The 21,746-nt window shown below is 38.7% G+C and overlaps 1 protein-coding gene across 5 annotated transcripts in view; it reads left to right on the plus strand.

The window, feature by feature from the left end:
* The window catches only part of IQSEC1 (IQ motif and Sec7 domain ArfGEF 1), a 146,229-nt gene that overhangs the window by 80,573 nt on the left and 43,910 nt on the right, over positions 1-21,746 (plus strand). For all 5 annotated transcript variants that reach the window (XM_086755443.1, XM_086755448.1, XM_086755444.1 and 2 more), the window contains exons 2-3: positions 14,555-14,837; positions 18,529-19,793. In XM_086755443.1, the coding sequence (XP_086611569.1) occupies positions 14,555-14,837; positions 18,529-19,793 (1,548 nt within the window). The remainder of the gene's footprint in view (positions 1-14,554; positions 14,838-18,528; positions 19,794-21,746) is intronic.

A 21,746-nucleotide genomic window follows, 5' to 3' on the forward strand; every position in this document is an offset into this window, starting at 1 on the left:
CTTAGGTGATTAATCATGCTTGCAAACTGTAGTTGCCCTGAACAGCAGTAAGAAGTAGCTGTGCGTTATAAAAGCTGGCCTAAACGTAGCCAGTCCTCTGCTGGTGGATGCAAGGTGTCATCCTAAACCAAACCAACACTTGTGGAGGTGCTGCTATCTGTAGGTACGTTAACATCTCCTCACAAATTTCAGTTGTGTTTCCTGATGTTTAACACCACTGATACTTGAACTTCAAGCATCTCTAGCAGAACACTGGGAACAGGAGTGCTAGAAGCGAGATACTGTTTTCCTGGTAAAACCTGCTCCTTTGCCGACTGTGTGGTGCTCCAGCTGAAATTCAAGACACTGCATTGCCTTAGCTTTGTAGCCTCAGCTGTGTGACTCTCAGTGAGTATGACTGGATTTAGCCTGCTGTCATGGTGACTTTCTTTTGGAAATATTAATACCATGAAGATGTCCTGGGAATTATCCAGTAGGCCTGCATAGAATCTCAAGATCCTGAGCAATGCACCCTCTTTGTTGTAAACCCATGCGGCTTTCGGTTCCTGCCTGATTCTGACAGGTGCAAAGAAATGGTTCCAGTTACTGTATTTTTGAGTATTATATTTAAAAAAAAAAAAAAAAAAAAACAAACAGGGAAGATCACAATTTGAGGAGAAAAAACCCACTTTGTTGCCTTGAGCATTATGATACATGGCCGTAGATTAGCTGGGTGGTTGTGTCTGTTGTGCCTCTTCATCACAAGGATTTAACATAATTTATGACAGACATTAAGGATGCAATTTTCTTGCTCTTTCAGCGCTTACATAGTTCTTTTTCTGTCAGAATTGACAGCAATTTTACCATTAATTTCAAAGCCAGGTATATTTTAATCGGAGTAGCTGTCAATCAATTATTGCTTTTTATGTTTATTTAATAACATAACTGCAGGAGATCTCAGACACTGTAATCAAGATGGAGCTCTGATTGCTCTATTTGTTACATTAAGTTTGTGAGGAGGTACCCTTAACCCAGACACTGCCTGATCAACAGCACAACTGGAATTATGAAGAGATGAATATGGACTTTGGCGAGAAAGTGTGTTGGTGTGTTGTTTTTATTACCTTTCTTTGTTCAGATTTCATTTATGTTTAACAGAGTATGGGCCGCAAGCCAGATTAATATTCCCAATTTTTCTTCTCTTTCTGTTTTCAAGCAAGACTGTGTAGTTATGAGAGCAAAATCAGGCCCTGGATTTGGAAGTTCATTTTTTAGCATCCTGTATATTGTCCTTTTATGTTAAAACTTCTGTAAATACAGATTCTGCTTAATTCGTACATCTTTGTTATGCAAAAGTAGTTGCTGTTCATGGGCTTTTAGCAAGACTTATTAACCAAAAATATTTTAGTTAGATAGCCATAGCCCTTCTTGTGTCTTTCAGGAATTAATTTGCATTCCGTTTGGAGGAAGGACGATTCTGGTTAGGGTACAAACAGAGATGGCAAGTTTACTGCACTGCTGTGATTTGTCTCCAGGTTTCCAGAGAAGAACAGATGCTGCTTTAATCCACTGTAGCACAAAGCCCTAGTATTACGTTAAAGGGGACTGCAAATTTAGCTAAATAAATCTTCTTTTGCCTCCTTACAATAGACAAAAGACTAGAAACATTTTCATAAAATTATTGTGAAGATGTCTTTAATAAAAATAAAGTTAAAAAGTCAGGCTTTGATACGATAGAAAATCAAACCCTCTTGTCCCTGCGGGAGAAGCAGAAAATTAGAGTGAATGGCTTTGATAGCCTTTAGTACAGGAAATGGATGTAGTATATCTGTTAATCAGATTCTTTCAGTAGTTCAGTGTCACCCGAGTTACATTTGTGATTAAAACAAAGGACTCAATTCCCTGTTGCCTTATGTTGTGCAAGCACAAACACAGAGCAGCAGTTATGATTTTACTTCCTTTTACATAAGTGGCTACATACAGGGGAGGGCAATAGGAAAAAAACCCTTGAGCTTTGAGAGATGCTTGCATTGTTTAGTCCAAAAAAATTTAAGGTGTTCCTGAAACTCACCAGGTTAACAAGGATGGATGTGTCATGAGTTTAAATGTTGTGTAAGAACAGAGGGAAAAAAAAAAAAATAACTTCCTTCTGTTTGTTGATATATGCATGACCTTTCAGGTCATCTTTCTGCAGTGTAAGGGAAGCAAGGATGCAAGCCTGGTGGATTTTCTGTTACAGGGGATGTTTGCAGCCAGTCCTAAAGCTGCACTGCAGGAAAGTTCACAATTCGACTTTAGTTTTCACTCCCCACTTTTATAGTCGAGTGGACCAAACTTAATCTCGGATCACGCGGAGCGTTAAATACAGCAGTGGTTGCGGGCGTTGCAGCTTAGCTCTCCATTGGGCTGCGTTTAACTTGGCTTTAGCGCATTCTTTTTAGAACGGCCTACAGCCGTAATGATTCTCCTCGTGATCCCTTCAGTTTCCGTGAGTCAAGTCAGGGTAGGCCATGTCAGTACTTGCGCAGAACTCCAAGGAAAAAAAATCTTCAGGAAAGAATGGATGATTTAGTTGGAAGCACTCCTGCCTTTCAAGATAATACCAAAGATGGGGTTTCCCTCATCACACGTGGAGGCTGTGCTGAGGAAGTCAGCATTCAAATGCGATGGACAGCAGTGTTCCTGCCTCTGATAGTGCGTGTAACAGAACAGGCCTGTATCAGCCCCTGGCTCTGGTCATATTTCAGCTTAATAATAGCTTTTTTTCTCAATCTAGCTTCCCTCTGCCCTTTCCGTTGGGAATAAAACTTATCTTTATTTTTCTTTCTTGCGTGGTTCTGCGTTATTGCAATGTGCTGTAAAGCAGCTGCTGAATTTCCATTCTAGAGGTGTCTGGGGTGTTTCTCATGCTTTGAAGTTAACAATATTTCACAGGGTGGTGAATGTTAGATAATATTTTCAGCTGTTCTCAGATTCTTGAAAGACATTTCATTGTTGTTGTTTATGTATTCTTTTCTTATGTTTTATTCTGTGAACCCTCTTTAGAAGATACCAGTGATGTGGAGCATTTAGTAGAAACTGGTTTCAAGAAAGGAGCTGATTCTAATGGTTCAAGTTTTGGGAGAATGGGACTTTACAGCTAATAGTGTCCTATTCATACTAGCAGTTAATGCTTTGTGAAATTGAGAGAGAACAGAGGATTGCCCAGCATTTATTTGAAATTGTCCCAAATGGTGACAATCTTTTGCAATCTTGGACTATTTTTTTTTAATTATTAAAACATTATTAGATGTTTTTTATTAGGTTAGCCTAGAAGAAAATAAGGATTTGGGGTTTTCCTGTGCTGCCACAGTGCAGCAATGTTGCACAAGATAACTTCCAACTGTCTATGACGTTTTCAAAATCTGACTTTGCACAATATTTAATTTTCAGTTCACAAAATGGTGACTCTTGTTTTCAGGAACTGGACTACTACCCTTGTCCTGGAAGACCATTTTCCATTGTGGAAAGATCTATGAATTAAGTCATGGTAAAGAGCCTATAAATTCTAAGAATGGTCTGAGTTCTCTATTTTAAACGCAATGTTCTTTTGTGGTTGAGCAGCCTCACGTGCAGCCCCCAGCTGAGGCAAGCTGTGTCAGCAGAAGTCAGTGCAGATTGTCGGTGCTTCTGGGAGCAAGAGTGGCAGAGCCGTACCGGGCATCTGTGGGCTGCATCAAAATGAAGCTGCTGTACGCTAACAATTACTCCTGCTCTGTGTATGTGCAGTAAATCTTCTGGGTTTAGGTAATGGTTGGAAGTAGCTAATAAAATTATTTAGAACATACAGTAGGTCTTAAAATTTGATAATAGGTGAGCTTTGTAAGGAGAAAGCTCTTGGCTTATAGTAAGCTTTGAAAGAGCATTTATAGGTTTCCAAGACAGGAATTCCTACCCGTGTTACTTTTTTATTGTGATCAGTGAGATGCGTCAGAAGTCCTACTGAAAGCCTGCATTTAATTCCTCACTAACAGAGACAGAACTGTCAAATATGTAGACTCAGCATAACAGAGAGGAAATGTAAAAGGAAGGAAGTTTGGATGAGAAAAAGCATCTGTCAGCTCTTTAACTGATTTAGAGTTAGTAAGCAATATTCTGAGCTCTCGTTTATCCTAAGAGTGAAGACTTTCACGTAGTAAGACAGAAAATCTTTCTGAGTATGTCTGCAAATATCTTTGGTATTTGAACGCATTGCCTTGAGTCTAACTAACATCTAAAACATTCTCTTTTCCACCAAACTCCATACTTCCAACAAAAGATCTCTTACCATTGTGTTTCCTTAAACATTATGTTCTGTACACTTTGATATCAGCTTTGGGTGTGTTGCAGAGGATAAAAATCTCACTTTTAAAAGGATGTATGTGATTAAAGACTGGTTAGCAGTGATTCTGTTCCAGTAATTTACAACACAGACCTCTTTCGGTGCGTGCAGAGTGCTCAAGGCCAGTTCCCATTCTCAAGAACTTGGTAGTGACACTTGTGAGCTTCTCTGGAAGCAGGAACAAGAGTTCTATGTTCTCATCAGTTTTCTTTTCTACCTGGTGAGTTTTCTGTGCCCATTTGCATATTGAAATTATGTTGTTTCCCCTTAGAGAAAACTAGTAGGGTTTCTTTGTCTTTGGGATTGTTTGTTTTTGGTTTGTTTTGTTTTTTTTTTTTTTTTTTAGACTTGGCACAAGGTGGTTGGCAGTCAAAGTGCAGGGTTTATGCAGTGTTTAAAATTGAGCGATACTTTTATGATATCTACACCTAGATCAGTTGGATCAGTAAAAGGTCTTTCTCTGATCAGACTTTTAACAGTCCATCCTTGACTTGGATTGGCTTTAAGTATGTTGCTCTATAATGTTATGAGGTTTATCTGTAACTTCAGAGAGAAGTCAAACAATCACTGAAAGCTGAACAAGCCCTTTCTTTCTGATTTTAAAAGGGGAGAACTTTAGCCAACTACTTCTGAAATCCAAGTGAGAGAACAAAGTATTTAATGCTTATCAGTGACATTGTTTTAAAGCACACCTCACTGGAGAATAACAACGTATTATTAAGTAATTGTAATGGAATCCCTTGGTAGTTTTAAAAAGATCTTTTTGTATAATGTTCATTTGCTACTTAAGTGAAAATATGATGTATATTAATACAGTTTTGATGTGATCTGTGACTACCTGATACAATGTCCAATACCAAAAGATGGGTTTGTTGCCATTTCTGCTGCGTGGACCTTCTGCGTGCTCTTGAATTTATGGTGATTCTTAATTTCCCTCTCCCCAGGCACACAGACATACTTGAAGGGAAGGGCTGACCTGCACAAAAATTGTTGTCAGCTCTCTATACTGCATTTTATTTGTAGTCATTTTGAATAGTAAAGCAGCAAAACCTTAAAATGAGTCAAATGATAGGCTTATCCAGTATATTTGATGTAAGATGATACTATAGTTTTGTTCTGGGTATGACATTTCAATGCCTGACACATTTTATTTACTCAGTAAACAGGATTTTGTTAAGGATCTTTAAACTAATTCATGTTTGTATAATATACAGTATGTAAGAGGGGAAAGAAGAGTATGATCCACTAAGGCCTGAATGGGGAGAGGAAACTAGTATTTAGTCTCTTACAGAACCTGCTTGCCAGCAAGCTGATTTCTCAGCAGTGCCGTTCTCTGACCCCTCTTCCTCTGGTGGGCTCGACAGAACAGCTGAAGCCACAACAGAGGTGAAATGCCAGGATGGCTGGTGTGGGACACCAAGGATTTTTGCATTGTATCAAATGCTGCTTCAGCTGTGCTTGCAAATCAGGTTTTTTTTTCTCATCTGCAGAAGCTAAATCTTCCTTTTTAAAATTAGCATTGTATAAAGGTCTTGTCAAGATATAAACGGTAGAATGTGTATTAATATCTTACTGTCTTAAATACATGTCGTATGTAGTGTAGATATGCTAAATAAGAGGATTCCAGTTGCTGAATGGTATATCTGAACAAGTAATAAATAGTTGAGGTCGAATTCTACCACAGCTGCGTTGAGAAACCCCATAGATTTCTGAAGCTTAGCCTATTGTGTAAGAGTTTACATAGGAGGAACAGGACAAAGTCTGCAGTGGTACGTAGACCTTCACAGATTTTGTGAAATGGTCAGATACCACAGTTACACCTAAAAATTTTTAACTTTAGTCTCTATAAGCAGGTAAGCATCCTTTTGAAGCACACATGACATTTTCCGATGTTAGCATGTTTTATGCTGACACATCAAGAGGAAGAGCTGGCCATAAAAAAACACTCTAAAAATTCTAAAAATTGGGCTGATAAATTTGAGAACTCTTCTTCCAGCGACAAGCCTCAAATTAGTGCCATATTCATCTTTTAAATAATATTTTATCCATTTTTTAAAGACTTTGAAGTATGGAATACAGTCACTGCTGAATAAACATGTGCTGGGTGATGATTAATGCAGATTAGCAGGGAATGACGTCTGTCTTTACCTGAGATGGAAGCTAACATTTGCAAGCTGCACTGAAGTTCTGGTGATGCTGTCAGTCTCCTTTGTTGCTTTCCAGCTGCTAAATAATGAAAATAAAATACAGCTTTGCCTTTAGCAGGTAGGCTTCGTAAGGCATTGAATGGGTACTGGGTGAGGGGGGGTTGGTTTGTCTGACCCTTCTGTAGTAAATGCTAATGTCTGCTAGCCAATATGCTGCCACTGTTTGACTTAGACAAAGGTGGTACGTGAGGTGTTTAACCCTCCTTCTCCTCCCTGGGAGCTGAAGGTAATCTCAAGTAAGCTCTTCTCAAATGGATATTCTTAGTTCTTAAATCTGTTATAAAGGTTGTTCCCTAAAATGAAGAAACTGGGGAGATTTTCGTTTGTCTCTCTTTTCATCTCATTAGCGTGCACCTTCATTTCAGAAGACACAGTGTGTTAATTCCTACGTTCTGTTTTGGTATGGAGAAAATCTCTCCTGTTTCTTCCCCTACTCTTTGTTACTCTAATAGTGTATAAGGCTGTGTGTCCAAATGCCCTTTTTTTATTAAGCATTTTTGTTAATGCCTTCTATCGGGTTATTTAGTGAGAATTAAAAGTTGGTACTGTCCAAGTGAGTAGATGTTGGGGTTTTTCTGCAATTTTGAATCCAGGGCTCGGACCAGAGCGCAAATGAAGGTTTGCAGTGCACATAGTGGTACTTGTCTGCGGAACCCGGGTCGCTCTGCCAGTGGTCGTCAGAGTGTGTTTGAACTGAAGCTGGCTGCTATTGGCACTCTGTTACACAGAACATTACAGAATGAAGCGGTTGCTTTGCTAGTGCTCGCTTCTGAGACACATGCAAATTTTGTCTGCATTTTTCTTGCTGTGATATGTAACTTCAGTGAGATGAATTACCTGGGACGGTACTTTGATGTGCATTCAAAGGTTTCATTTGGTTTTAACAGAAACGGCTGAATTGAGAGTGCATTCTAAGTAAAAGAAGTTGGTCAATACATCTTCCTGGATCAGAGCTTTGGTCAGAGCCTGTGAATGCTGTTGTCCGTCATAATGGCTTTGAACTTTTGACTGTGTGTATTTGAAGGTAGATTGGTGTGTTAATGTTATTGCATTTATTGAATTTGGGGATTTGTGGAGGTTCTTAATATAATTGACTTTTGTTTACTAGACAGTACAAAACAGACATGGCAGTAAGAACTAGATGCTAATCTGTTGCAAATTGTACTAATAATATGTTTCTGCTCAAATGTTCTCACTCCATTGGGGAATATTGTAATGGAGAGGGGAAGAAAAACACTGAAAAAACTAGTCTGTTTGAACTACGTGTGGGTAGTTTTGCATTTTAAGAAGTTACATTAAGAACTTTTTGTTGAGAGTAATTTGAGATGGTACTATGCATTCATCAGAGCTTTAATTAAATACACCTAGTTTATGGCAGAAAGCACGGCAGGTTCTGAACTGTGCAAGCCAGCTTCGAAGCAGTGGGATGCACCCTCGTGTCAAACGAATGCTTGTGTTCAGATTAAGTTGTGTATAGGGAGTCATCGCTTTAGTTAGCAGTGGTATGTTTCTAATTGTCGTTTAAAATTTCACATTCAAATTAGGGCTTTCTTGCACTTGTGAAGACAAAGTTATATGCAAGAAATTACCTTCTGTAGAGGTTTGTTCCTATGTGAAATGCCTAGATGTGACCTAAGCATTTTTCCCATATAATGGGGTTTTTGCAGGCTTCATGTTGGAAGTGCCTGAGCATAGCAGCTGCTCTAGCAGCTGCCATCGTGCTTCTCTCTGTTACTCAGAGTTTGTTCCATGGGCGACTTCTGGTCTGCGTTCTTTGAGCTAGGTAGAGAATCTGGATCTATTTCAAGTGGGTATCTATAATTAGGAGTTATGATCAGAATTTGACTTTTTTAACCTCCAAATTTTAAAACAAGGTAGTTGGTGTAAAACAGATGAGTAGCACATCTTCCTTCCTGGGCATTTGGGACTATTTATATAGGGTAGGTATTTTTGAGTGAGACAGAAGTTTTACTGGGAATCATGTTATGAAATGAGGCTTTAATATGAAAAGCTTCACTCTTTGGTTTGCATTTAAGTCCGTCTTATAAATCATATAGCAGAGTCGCTAGGTACCTAGATACTTCATCTGTAGATATCATGTCAATGTCTATGGACAGCAAAGTTTCTGGGACAAACAAGGGAAGAAAATAAACTTGCTGATTTGTTCTATTAATAGATATGACTTAAAGGGAGCCAGGTTTACATGCATTTTTCCTGAAGAGGGGAACAGATGACGTGGATTCAGGGAAAAATAGACAAGTTAGAGAGGGGATGGGTTTGAGGAATTTCGGAAGGAATACTCATGCAAATGCTTCAGTGTTGCAACAAACAAAATAAACATAAATACTTCGTTAAGTTCTATTTGAATTCAGATTGTGCAGACTACCTGGAGTTTTGACTGCTGTCTCTGGCTAGTGATGCTCTGCCACAGTTATGCTTTAAGAACTGCCTGCTTCTAAAGAACGGAGCACTTGCAGTGGGATGGCGAGGCCAAGTGGTTTTATAGTCTCGTGCTGACTAGAATGTTAAGTTGACCCTGTTTTTCTTACTGTATTCATATTACTTGTGCATACTTTCCACAATTTAGAAGAAAAGGAATTTATTCTGTGTACCTTTGAACTTGTGTTCATACTTTTAAGGATCTAAAATGCTATGGGAAAATCTTTAAGATGTAGCAGCACAAACTTATTATATTGTCATACTTCTCTTTATGTCCAATACAAATTGTTTTACAGGGTGAATATAATGCTGACTGGTTCTCATGCGTGTACCATGCAGTTGTTAGGGCCTGTTTTCAATTTCATGTCTCTGTATTACACTGTTGAAAGTCCATTCTAAATGAATGATGAAAATAACTAGTGATTTCAGAGAATTTTCATTGGTAAAGTAATTTCTCAAGTATTTACTCAGTGTTGCTGGGAGGATCTTTTGGTTCTATTTTAAAACGCTGCATGCAATTTTGGTTTGGCATTTACATTATTTAGAAGCATGCTGAATTTCTTTGTTGCTTTTGGTTCCAAACTAAATCTGCAGCATACTGGTTTGAACATCTGGGTGATTTCTGTAAGCATATGTTCTCATTATCTTAGTATTTTAGCCCTATAAATGCATTGGGACACTTCTTTACTTTGTAAACTGTGAGGTTTCTGGGGTGAGTGGGAATACTGAATAATTGCTAGCATCTGATGATACCATTACATACTTCCCCTTTACATGCACGGAGGTTTAAAGATAAGAGTTTCAGTAAAAAGGGAGTTTCTGCTTTTCTGGTTATCATCTCTCTTTGTTTCATGGTATAGTCTCTCTCTCTGAGAGATAAATGCTTGTGCCTGTGGATCCAAACCTGCAGCTTCTCTGATCGTTTTGCCATTATTGTCAGTGGAACAAGTAAGTCTGTACTCAAGGAAAAGCTTGGAGTTCTCTATTTACTGAAATTTAGGCCTGGAGGACTTTGCAATTTCCATTTAAGCTCCAGCATTGAAGTTTTCTTGTTTTTCAGAATTTTGTCTTTATTGTGCTTGGTTTTGCCAAGATTTGAAGGAAAAGGAAGGTGTGAATAAAAATGAAAAAATAAATCAAAGAATAACAGTAGATATTCGAACATTCTGAATAACATGTTGTTTTAAAATGTGATACTGGGTTTGGTTTACTGTTTACTAATTACAGCCTTTGTGATCAGAAGTAATAACTGAAAGTATGAAATGAGAGACAGTGAAGAACAGACCTGCCAGGCTTCTGCTGCTGAAATGCCCAGAGAGCGTTTTGTTTTGGTCGTGGCTAACCACACAACTACATTTGGCAATTAGACAGAGGGAAGAAGGAGACAGAGCTTTTTCTCATTAGGTAATTCTTTAAATGAAGTTATCACCTGAATAGTGGGAAATAACTGTAAAAAATGCAGCCTTTTTCTAGCGAGCAACAAGATCTACTTCACGCTCGGTCAGCTTGGATCTGTTGTATGCTGCTTTAGTCCAGAGATACAGCCGTGCACCGTGTCGCTCAGCTTTGACATCTAGGCACGTTGGTTAGAAAAGCAGCTTTTGGCAGCCGCGTTGGTATTAGTCTTTGAGAGCGAGCAGAGCGCTGTGATTCTGTGGCTGGTGGAGCGCAGTGTGCTTCATGGGTAAACACAGCGTTCGCTGCGCGGCAGGGATGACCCTCATCTCGCTGCTCTGCGGATGAAGCCCGCAGATCCTACTTGCGTGCACATATGCCACTTCAGCGGACGTATTTTAATTTAAAAGTGTTTGCAGACTGCGTGGCTTAGCTCTTGCAGGAGAGCTAGAGCCATGCACACACCAAAAGAAAATGCCAAATCCGTCTGTGTTTAGTATTTAACACTGGTTTATAGTCATTAGACAAAGTAAAATTATTCTGATTGTCACCAATAATTTTACATATCTATCGTGATATGTTAAAAATACTGTACTCATCTGTTTCCATTTTTTTGTGAGCCTCTCTTCTTCCCCGTTGTTCCTTGATACAGTGGTGTGCTGGAGGTTTTTTTAACAGTATTACAAGTTGAGGTTAATGCAGGGAGAAATTTCCAGTGTCATTTTCTGGTAAAATACCGATTCTGTCACTGCTGGCCACTATTTCAAAAAAGTAGTTTAGATATACAAAGAAACAAAGTTTTTCCATGGCTCCATTTTAAAGTTTTGTTCATGCAAAGTCATATTAATAGTACTAGTTATTTTTTAATATTTAATTTCCATTTTCACTCTTTTAGCTGATCCATTCTCTACTTCTTTGTAAAATACTGGTAAAGAACCTTTCTCTTTTTCTGGCTTGGCAGATGATGAATGTCTGTTTTCTGCAGAAACAGAAGTGTGATAAAACAATCAAGAGTTCTGAAAATGAAAGGTTTATTTCAACCATTTTGCATTCTCCCAATATTACATAATTGGAATACTCAACATATTGCCAGTCTCCCTAGTAATATGCCATTGCACATTGCAGGGAGATGAACCAAATTCATCCACTAGATTATTTTTTTTTTAAGCACTGAAATTATCAGTATTTCTACTAGATGTGTCTAGTAGGTGGCAGATGCCTCAAAGCAGAGACCTTCCCTAATAAGTTCTTTCTAATTCCAGTTGGGACTGGGTCAAGTGTTATATTGCCCATTTTTGCAATGTACTTAATGTCTCACCTTTCTGAGAAAAACTGTCCAGGGTGGCTACTGAAAGTGACGTAGTGCTAGAGAAGTGTCTAACTACTCCCGTGGTCATAGGGGCCTTACTCTAATTCTTGGTGCTAGCCTGGAGCAGAGTCCCTGAAGTTTCTCTGTATTGCAATTTTTAATAAGTGGATCGATTAAAAACCACCCTTCTAACCCTGCAGTGACTGGCTCATGTCCTGAGCTGGTTTTGAAGCAGAGGTATTAAGCATACGCTCTTTCAAAACAGACACGGGCAGGATGATTCTCAGTTCCGTACCCCCGTTCCACAATGCTCTGCCTGCGCTTCCTCCGTAGGGGAGCATCCTTTGTCATCCTTAAAGCTTCACAAATATTCTTCTTTTCCAAATATATGTAAAGTAGTAAGAAGAAGAAAGCAAGCTGCTTTTCTTTATCAGTGGAGTTTCATTTTTACAAATAATTTGTATGACGCTTCAGCTGCTCTTAACTTAAGAGACAAGGAAGAGCTGAATGGGAGGAAGCCTTCAGATGTGCAGTACTGACTGTGCACGCTGGTTCGCTTTAGAGGGCTGCAGTCCTACTGTGCAGGAGGCTGCCTGTGGGAAGAGATAATTACTTCCCCGCTTCAAAGGTCAGATGTGATGGCAGGGAACAGGCCTATGAGCAAAATAAGATCATGCGTTCCAGTCAGGGATTATGGTTACGTCTGGAAAAAGTATGAAAGACAAACTAAAAATAAAGAAGAAATGTGTAACTTTAATCAGAACCACAGGCAAACTCCGTTCCGATTTTTTTCTGATTAGGGCAGTACCCTTTCTGTTGATGAAAAGGTTAAGTGATCCATTGAAGGTATCCTTATTAAAATGTCAACATGAGATTATAATCAATGTAGAAGGGTTATTGAATAGTTCGCAATTTAAGGACAAGGAAGGCAAAACAATCACAGAACCTAAGAAGGAGAAAACAGTGATAATTCCTGACTTCCTATTGCAAACAAATTTACCATACTTGTATGAAAAACACTTACAAAAAGGCTTGGAATTAGGAGCCTGTGATGTACAAAATCGTGTGGCCTCACAGTTCAGCAGAACAGAGAAACGTATTTTAGTATTTAGAGAGAGAATGCTGAAGCAGTTCACTATGGTAGGAATTTCTTTAATGGATACTTCAGAGAGAATGATTTGTTTGTTTTTAATGGGCGGTTACAGAGTTTCAATGTCACTAGCAAAACTGTGGAGAATTTATCATTTTTAAGTTGAAAGCCAGCTGTATCACAGAGGGAAAGGGACTAGTTTCCTGTCAGCTTCCTCTTTGGAAAAAGTGATGTGTGCACACTGAAAATATTTCCAGCTTGGGTAAAGTATGCTTGAAAATACCTTGTGGGTAGAGTCATATTTTAATGGGCGAAGAAAGAGGACTTGCTTTCAGTTTTACGAGTTTATAGAAATATTTTGGGAAATCTAAAGGGGCTTTTTTCTCCTTCACTTTGAAAAGTACACGCTGTTCAAGCTAGGAGAGTTTTGCCAGCGGTAACCTTGATCTCTTCCGGCACCGCGGTCCCGGGGAGAACGTTCTTTCAGAAATAGCTCTGTACTTTGAACTGTGCAAGGGACTGCTGTGGTATGTGTGCGGCAAGGGTCACAGCGTTCCGCTTCTGGGCGACGACAGAAGGGCTTTATTTTTTATGTTTGTATACATGTGAATGAAATCAAAATAAGAATTACAGGGCGTGCTGGGAACGTGGAGTTTTACTGCTTTAGAGTTTGGATGTACCTGTTCCTAAAACAAAAGGTAGGGGAAGTGCTACAAATGCTTATATTCATGTGTGTATGGACTGTTTCTTAAGTCTTTTAAGTGATTAAAAAAAAGTAAAATTTAGTTTTTCTGTCGATGCTCTATGTACACATGATGAGGCGGATAGTAAATATTTCTGTGGAAGATATGAAAAAGATGGAAGAATGAAAGTGCATACCGTATTGCAATGTGAGAATGCCCTACTGTAAATATAAAACAAATACAAATTACGATTAGTCATTGGTACTTCAGGATAAACCTTGACTGGGACTCAGTTTTAAAATGTTTTCTATTGTGTACAGCTCTGTTAACATAGAGGGTTTTTTCTTTCTTTTATTCCTTAGCAATAACAGCATTCATGTGAAAATGAAGTATTTTGTTTTCCAGATAGCTCCTATTGTGTTTTCCCTACCTAAAACTATCTTGCTTTCATTAGCTAGAAGCACCATCCCTTGGGATGCTTTACTACAAAGCACACCAAAAGTACCTCATGGGAGCAATATTTCACTAACAGAGCAATAAACGAGATTTCTCTTGTAGGTACTTTTTCCTAACTTCAGTTTCTAGAAACACAGTAGCTCACAAGATCCGTTAAATCCCAAATCTCCGTTGAGTAACGTGAAAGTAATCCTTTTATCTCAAACAGTAATAGAACAGTAAGAGTAGTGCTTTTATTTCTCAAAGCAGGGAAAGACAAAAATAAGTATCTGTCATTTTGCAGTGGAACAACTTGGGAATGAGCAATCTTACAAGAAATTAAAATTTTTCATTTATTTTACACAGTAGTTGCTGAGTGACTTATTCAGGATGTTGTTAGTAATTACTGTATAAAGTGGAATAATGCTTGACATCTCCACTCTCCTGCTCCACCCATGCTCTAACGATGACCTCTGATTATGGTGAAAAGGCTGCTGTTTGACATGAAAGCCACGTTACCTTCTATGAACTGCATTTGAACAAAATGTGCTGGATGTCTACATCAAATGATGCAAAGTAATACTATGATATTTGTTGATGAGAATTTTGGTATACAATGCTCACCCGAGGATTTTCCTGTCTTTTCATTCTGTCTAGTGTTGAGGGCGAAGCTCCCAGCAGTGAAACTGGCACGTCTTTGGACAGCCCATCTACTTACCATCAAGGACCTATAACACACAGTTCAGCTATAAGTCCGGACCATTACGATCATTCCGCTTACGGGCTATATTCTGTCTCCCCTGGACAACAAAGATCTCGGAGACCGAAACTTCAGCACTCAACATCCATACTGCGAAAACAAGCAGAGGAAGACGCTATTAAAAGGTCAAGATCACTTTCTGAGAGCTATGAACTCTCTTCAGACCTACAAGATAAGCAGGTATTTGAGCTTTGTTACCTAATTTATGACAACAGCAACGTGTCTGCAAGCTGGGAAAAATATTTCCTAGCATCACTGCAGTTGTGATGCTGAAAATAACTTCTTTTTTCCTGCAACCTAGTTCAAAGTAGTCATACCTCAGCATTTCTTAGGCTTCTAACCCTCTCTTTCTATGTCAGCCCTATATCCCACACCCCTTCCACCCTTCCTGAAGAAGCACCTAAAAGATATCTTAAAAGTCTTAGAAGTGAAAAACAGTTTTACTAGGAATTGTGGTTTTGTGCTTGGGACAAATACTAGAATGTAATAATGCAGAACATTTTTCTAAGAAAGGAAGTCATTTTGAAACCTAGGTATCTTTGTTGTTGCTGAAAGAAAGGAAGAACTTACCGTGACTGATGCACTCAAATCTGAGTTCAAGGTCTTAATTGGTTTTTACTCAATGAGGCAAAGCTCCCATATGCTTCACAAAGAGCTGGATGGAAGCTATGTGGATGTTCAAAGCCCTTGTCCCCTAAAAAGGCATTCTGTAAGACAGCCAGCCTCGGCCATTCCTATTAAGCTTTATTCTGAATGTAGTCCTATTTGAAAGATATTTTTTTGCTGTATAAGTTCATATTTATCATGTGGAAATTATTCTGTAATAGCTTAAGGTAAGCAAATACGCAGGATGCACTGGCTTTCACTGATAGATGAACAGTAGCTGATACATCAATGTTTTCTGGCTGGTGGCTTTTTGTTGTTGTTGTTAGAGATCTTTCTTGTCACAAAATATTTTATTTATTGTGAATCATTCTTCTATCTTGCATAGTCACTCCAACTTGTATGTTAACATGGGAAAAGTGAAAGCAGGCAAAATAGCGCAGACAGGAAGTGAACGACTCCTGATTATCAACTGCATATTGACAGTGAAATTTACAGGGGCTAAGTCTCATTTGCCCTCTGTTTGATGTTCTAAAATTTCACGGTGGAGAATCATGTAAATTTGTTCCAGAGAGACCTGGAAGAACATAACTTGAGCTCCAACTTGAAGCCAATATTTGGGATAGCAAATATGAGTTTAGTTTAGCCTTTATGCTCACCAAGTTCTATATTGGAGAGGGGACATATCAAGTTCCTGGTTTTTGATCTACGTTATGCCAGCTCTGCTATTAAATTGGACCTCCTTGTGAGGTCTGAAATGTTATTTCCTTTCCCACCTTTGGCAGTCATTTTTGCTGGATGCCTCATAAGGGATTGATATAGAGTGTAAGGCTTACTAAAGAGGTCTCCTGCACCGCAGATATTCCACAGAGCCTAATTCCATCTGTCCTTTCATGCCGGTTTGATAGAGAATGAGGACTGCAGATGTTATTTTGTATTTGTTCAGGGAGTCCTACACAATAAAAAGTGACAATGATACATAAAGGAAGCTTGATACTGGACAGTTACTTACTGCTCTTGGAAAGCTCTCCTTGAAATCTCAGAAGATACTTAAAAACTGTTTAGGAAAGTGTCCAAGGCTTTACCTGAAGGCAATGTGCATTAAATATGCACTTTAAAGGTGCATTAATTATGCATTAAAATTTGTTAGAAATATTAGTCACAAGTCTAGTAAATCACCTAGCCAAATTCCAAACTACTCTCAATTAAAATTCCCACTAAAACCCTCTAATTTATGATAATCAATGATGATGTCATTTTCTCTGTAAACTTGAAGGACAACAGTCTGTTTGCAAGAACAAAGTCCAGATAATTTATTTTACAGAATATTAGTTTTTGTTTTATTTTTCCACAACAGCTATGCCAGTTTTCTTTTCTTTAGGATTGACATTTCATTTTGAGAGGACAACTACAACAAGAATTCATAATTTGTTTTGAGATCAGTCCAGCAAAATTATCTCTTACAATTTGTTTAAACACATGTGACCTAATGTAAACCATGGATAGAAACAGTAGCAAATGTGTGGCAGCAGTAGCAGGATTGTGATAGAAGTTCTTAAAAACTTTTTTAATTTTCAGAATGCGTTACAAGTAACCTCAAGGTGCTTTGACATGTGCAAATGTGGGGGTAATATAACCCCCATTTGGAGGTGAAAGGCTAAGTGTTTTTTTTTTTTAAAGGCAAACTATAGAAAATTATGCAGAAATTTACAGATTACAGATACAGCTCAGAGACCAGTCACAGCTTTTTGAGCTTAGTTAAAAGAAGTTTCAGGATACAGCCAGAAGAACAATTCCTTGGCAGTAACACTGATCTAAGCGCATCTGAGAAGCTGGCCTGCTTAGTTTATGCCAAAAACTGTGCATAATATTTTTGCATCTAGAATTAAATACATATATATGAGTGATTCACGTTTAAAAACACCGATCCAAAACAGAGATCACCTTTAATGTGGAAAGGGAATGGAAGGTGCTGAACCTGGCAGTAGTACTGAAAGAAAAATGTCAACTACTCCCCAGACATAATGGACTAGAAAATATTTTTTAGTAGCATTTAGTTTCTTCCATAGAAGGGATATGAAGCTCCTCTGCACATCAATATCTGAACCTAATGGTTACTTGGAGAGATCTCGAAAGTGTGAGGGGGAAAGGTTGTGTGTGCGTGTGCATGAAACATGATTAATGAAAATATGCTGTCTAATGAAAAAAGGTACCTGGTTTTGCAAGCAAGTAGAAATTACTTTTGAATCATTGGAGCTTTATGAAAATTGCATGGAATTACACAAAAATGCTGCTGGAAAAATGGTGGTTTTAATTGTAGTACTAAATGTAATGATTTGTGATAGATGTGTTTGTGAATAACATGGATCCAGCAAAGGCTGATCAGAACAGCAATTAAATATTGGGAAATACATTGAAATAAATCTAGTTATTAATCTTGTTCAATGTTTTTTAAATAGGCAATATTTTTCATGTTTTAGAAGGAAAGGTTTGAAAATATCTGATGAGTATTCCAAAAGTACTGACAGGTCATTTTCACTAGGTTAAATTGCTAGCATCTGTAATGTATTCATTTTTCATATTCGGCCTGTTAATTGGAAACACTGACAATGTTGGGTGTAATTACAAGGATGAATTTGTATTTAGAAAGTCTGAAATTTGTTCTTGGTTTGAGGAAGACTGCGTGTGTGGATATTCCATCAGAGAAGCCTCTCTGGGAGCACGTGGTCTGGGAGGCTCGGTTTTGCTTTGATATCAGACCGGGGTGAAACAATAGGTTTTTAGTCCTGTAGAAAGTGATGCGTGCCTGGAAAGGTGATGGCCACGTTTAGAATTTACTCTCAAAACATGACAATTTGCATTATACTTTAATCTCACTTCTTTGCAGTTCTCCCTACAGAGAAAGAATGACTACATTATGCTGCATTAGTGCTTGCTTGTCTATTTGATATGTGCATACCAGTGCTAATGAGAAACCCAAAATTTAAACACCCACAAATTGCCAATGCCTTAATTTTATATGACAGTATTTACATAGTCATATTTTTGTCTATATTTTTATGATGGAATTCGCAGATGATTATTTGGTTCTCTATTTGTGCAGCAGTTAGTCTGGAGCTTTGACATTTTACTTTCAAACCCAGTAAATTATGCTTTAAAAAATTTCTGAAAATGAAAGTTGTTAAAATAATTGGGGTTTTTTTGTTATACATTAACCTTGTTCTAACCTACATCAAGTTACAAAGTAATCGTGTTCACCCTTTCACAGGTGGAAATGCTAGAACGGAAATATGGAGGCCGTCTCATAACTAGACATGCTGCTCGTACCATACAAACGGCTTTTCGTCAGTATCAGATGAACAAAAATTTTGAGCGTCTTAGAAGTTCTATGTCTGAAAATCGTATGTCAAGGCGCATTGTACTGTCCAATATGAGAATGCAGTTTTCCTTTGAAGGACCTGAGAAAGTCCACAGCTCTTACTTTGAAGGAAAACAAGTTTCTGTTACAAATGATGGGTCAAAGCTGGGATCCCTGGTACAGTCCGAATGCAGTGACCTTGGAGAGTCAGCTACAATGAAGTCTCCAGCAGCATCTACTGATTTTTCTGATGCTATAACAGAACTGGAGGATGCTTTTTCCAGGCAAGTGAAATCCCTCGCAGAGTCCATAGATGACGCACTGAATTGCCGTAGTCTACATTCTGATGAAGTCCAAACTCCGGACCAAGTCAGAAGTCGTGAAATGGAAAGGGATAGTTGTGCTCAAACTAAACCAGCAATGCACAATGTGGATCACAGGAAGCTTGATGAGATGACAGCGTCATACAGTGATGTTACGTTATATATTGATGAGGAAGAGTTATCTCCACCCCTTCCGCTTTCCCAGTCAGTAGACAGACCGTCCAGCACTGAATCTGATTTGAGGCTCCGGTCTGTGAACTCTTCTCAAGAGTACTGGTCCATGACCCACAAAGATGATAAGATAGACACTGATACGAGCTGCAGGAGTACCCCGTCGCTGGAATGTCCAGAGCAGAGGATGAGGATGGATCATCTTCCATTGCTGACTATAGAGCCACCCAGTGACAGCTCAGTGGACTTGAGTGATCGCTCAGAGAGAGGGTCATTAAAGAGACAAAATGCGTATGACCGAGGGATCACTAGTCAACAAGGGAGCCCAAAGCACATCCCTCACAGTATTCCTGCTAAGATTATATCCCGAGAGGAGCAGGAGGCAAGACACAGGGCTAGGCCTATAGATAGTCACTTAGCTATCAATGGCACAGCAAACAGGCAAAGCAAATCGGAGTCTGATTATTCCGATGGAGACAATGACAGCATCAACAGCACTTCCAACTCTAATGATACGATAAACTGCAGCTCAGAATCTTCTTCTAGAGACAGCCTAAGGGAGCAAACCTTGAGCAAACAAACATACCACAAAGAAACTCGCAACAGCTGGGATTCCCCTGCCTTCAGTAACGATGTTATCAGGAAACGCCATTATAGGATTGGCCTGAATCTTTTCAACAAGTAAGTACAGCGTTTCCTCCTTTTCTCTCTGTGTTTGGTGGAAACACAGCCACTGAACCTGGAATATTTTTCTTGTATCAGATAAGTAAGACTGGTGTAAATACTGACTTTTCAGTGAAAAAATAAGCTGCTCATGGTGACTGTTCATGTTAGAGTACTTACAAGTTGACATCTTCATGGTTAAACAGGTCCAGGGGAAGAGAAAAAATATAATTTTGTGTACATGCATGGTAGTAAGCTCTTGAAGATGATGGATCAAATTTCTTTCTTGTTGAAAAGTATGGTGGCTTAATCCCGATCCATTTTTGGTGTTGTAACAAATTCAGATTGCTTCCTGCCCTCATCATGTAGGTGTTGTAAAAGTCATCATATAGGAATTCGAAATAACAAGCAGTGTAAGGTGAGTTTCCTGTTTAACTCCAGGCAGGGCCTGCAAGTCTTTCACTAGGTTTCATCAAAACTTTGATACTAAAAAACAATGTGCTGAATATTTTTATACTAAATAAATATTATTTATCATAAAATTACCATAAAATTTGTATTTCTGCCTATGACTTAATTTTCCCATGTATGGAGTTGTTTAAAAGTTCTATAAAATAACTTTGTTAAGTTTCTTTGGTATATTGAAATACTCTCCTCTTTGGACAATGCCATGTGGCTGTAGAAAACCATGAATATTACAATAGATGGTAACAATATACTGCTCTAAGCAGTATAGCTCAGTGGTTCACCCATAGAATAGTATGTTGTAACACTGCAGATTATTAAAACTTTTGGATGTCATTACGTGAGGCTGTGCATTACAATGCTAAGTGTGGATTGGCCAAGTTTGGCTGTAAGAACTTTCAGGTTTGGTTTTTTATCTTTGTGAAAAGTTAATAGGCCTTTACGGAAGCTTTTAAACAATTGGAAGTCAGTCAGTCAGGATCTCTGCAGCTTTTGCTGCTCGTGAAGTAGGCTGGGTAGGAAGATACATCAATGTGCTTTTTCTAGAAGATTTGAAAATATTAACATCTTTGGTGTGGAGGGGTGGGGAGGAGAATGCTGGTACTGTTTGGCTGAGGATTTTGGCACAGTAACTAAGCCTTGAGCAGTCAGCGATCAGCAAACTTCAGGCTTGATTGTACAGTCTTTTGAGTCAATTGCAGAATGGCAAGGAAAAAGGTGCGTGGAAAAAGTGCTCAAGCAGCATGCAGGGATGAATGAATGAGTTGTAAGTGTCACACGCTGTATCAGTAGGAGGCTGAAAGTGAAAAATCAACATCAGGAATGGAGAGGAATAGACTGTTATTTGAAACACATCTGAGTGATCTTGCTGCATGGCCTTGAACAGAGGTGAACCTTTTTTATATACGGGCTGGTTGTAAGATGCCTTGCAGTTTCTTAGCTGTGAGTTCTAGGAGATAGCACTGCGCAGAACTGCAGGCAGCACCTCCGTGTGTGATCTTTTGCTGTCTGTGATTGTTTCATTCTCCCACTGCGTTTTATCTCTAGTATTGATAGAACTGAAGATTCTCATTACCTCCTGCTGCGTCGCTCTGTTTCTATTGATAGCTCAGACAGCCCCTGAGGATCCTGTCTGTCTTGGTTTTGATTATGGCTCTTCAAGTCCGCAGATTGTGACATTTTCATTAATAGCCTTCTTTCCCCTCTGTGCAATGTCAGCTATTGAACCCTCGTAGAATGTGATGGTGCATGAATCTGTAAACTTTTGAAAAGGGAGCCGAGAAACTTCCAAAGCTTTATTGCTTAAAAATTTCAGAAGGAGACTCTTAAGAGTGTGTCAGGTGGGACAGCAAATTGTCTTTTGTGAGGTAAGTGAACGAGAGAGACTGTGTTCAGGCACTTGCCAAGATTTACAAATGATGATTTCTTCAAGACGAAGAATCCTTTTCTGTTTAGATACGTGCTGTGTACAGATGCATTAGTTTCACTTAACTTCTGAGCATCATG

The sequence above is a fragment of the Chlamydotis macqueenii genome, chromosome 10 (genome assembly GCF_036417535.1).
Source record: "Chlamydotis macqueenii isolate bChlMac1 chromosome 10, bChlMac1.mat, whole genome shotgun sequence".
Lineage (NCBI taxonomy): Eukaryota > Metazoa > Chordata > Aves > Otidiformes > Otididae > Chlamydotis > Chlamydotis macqueenii.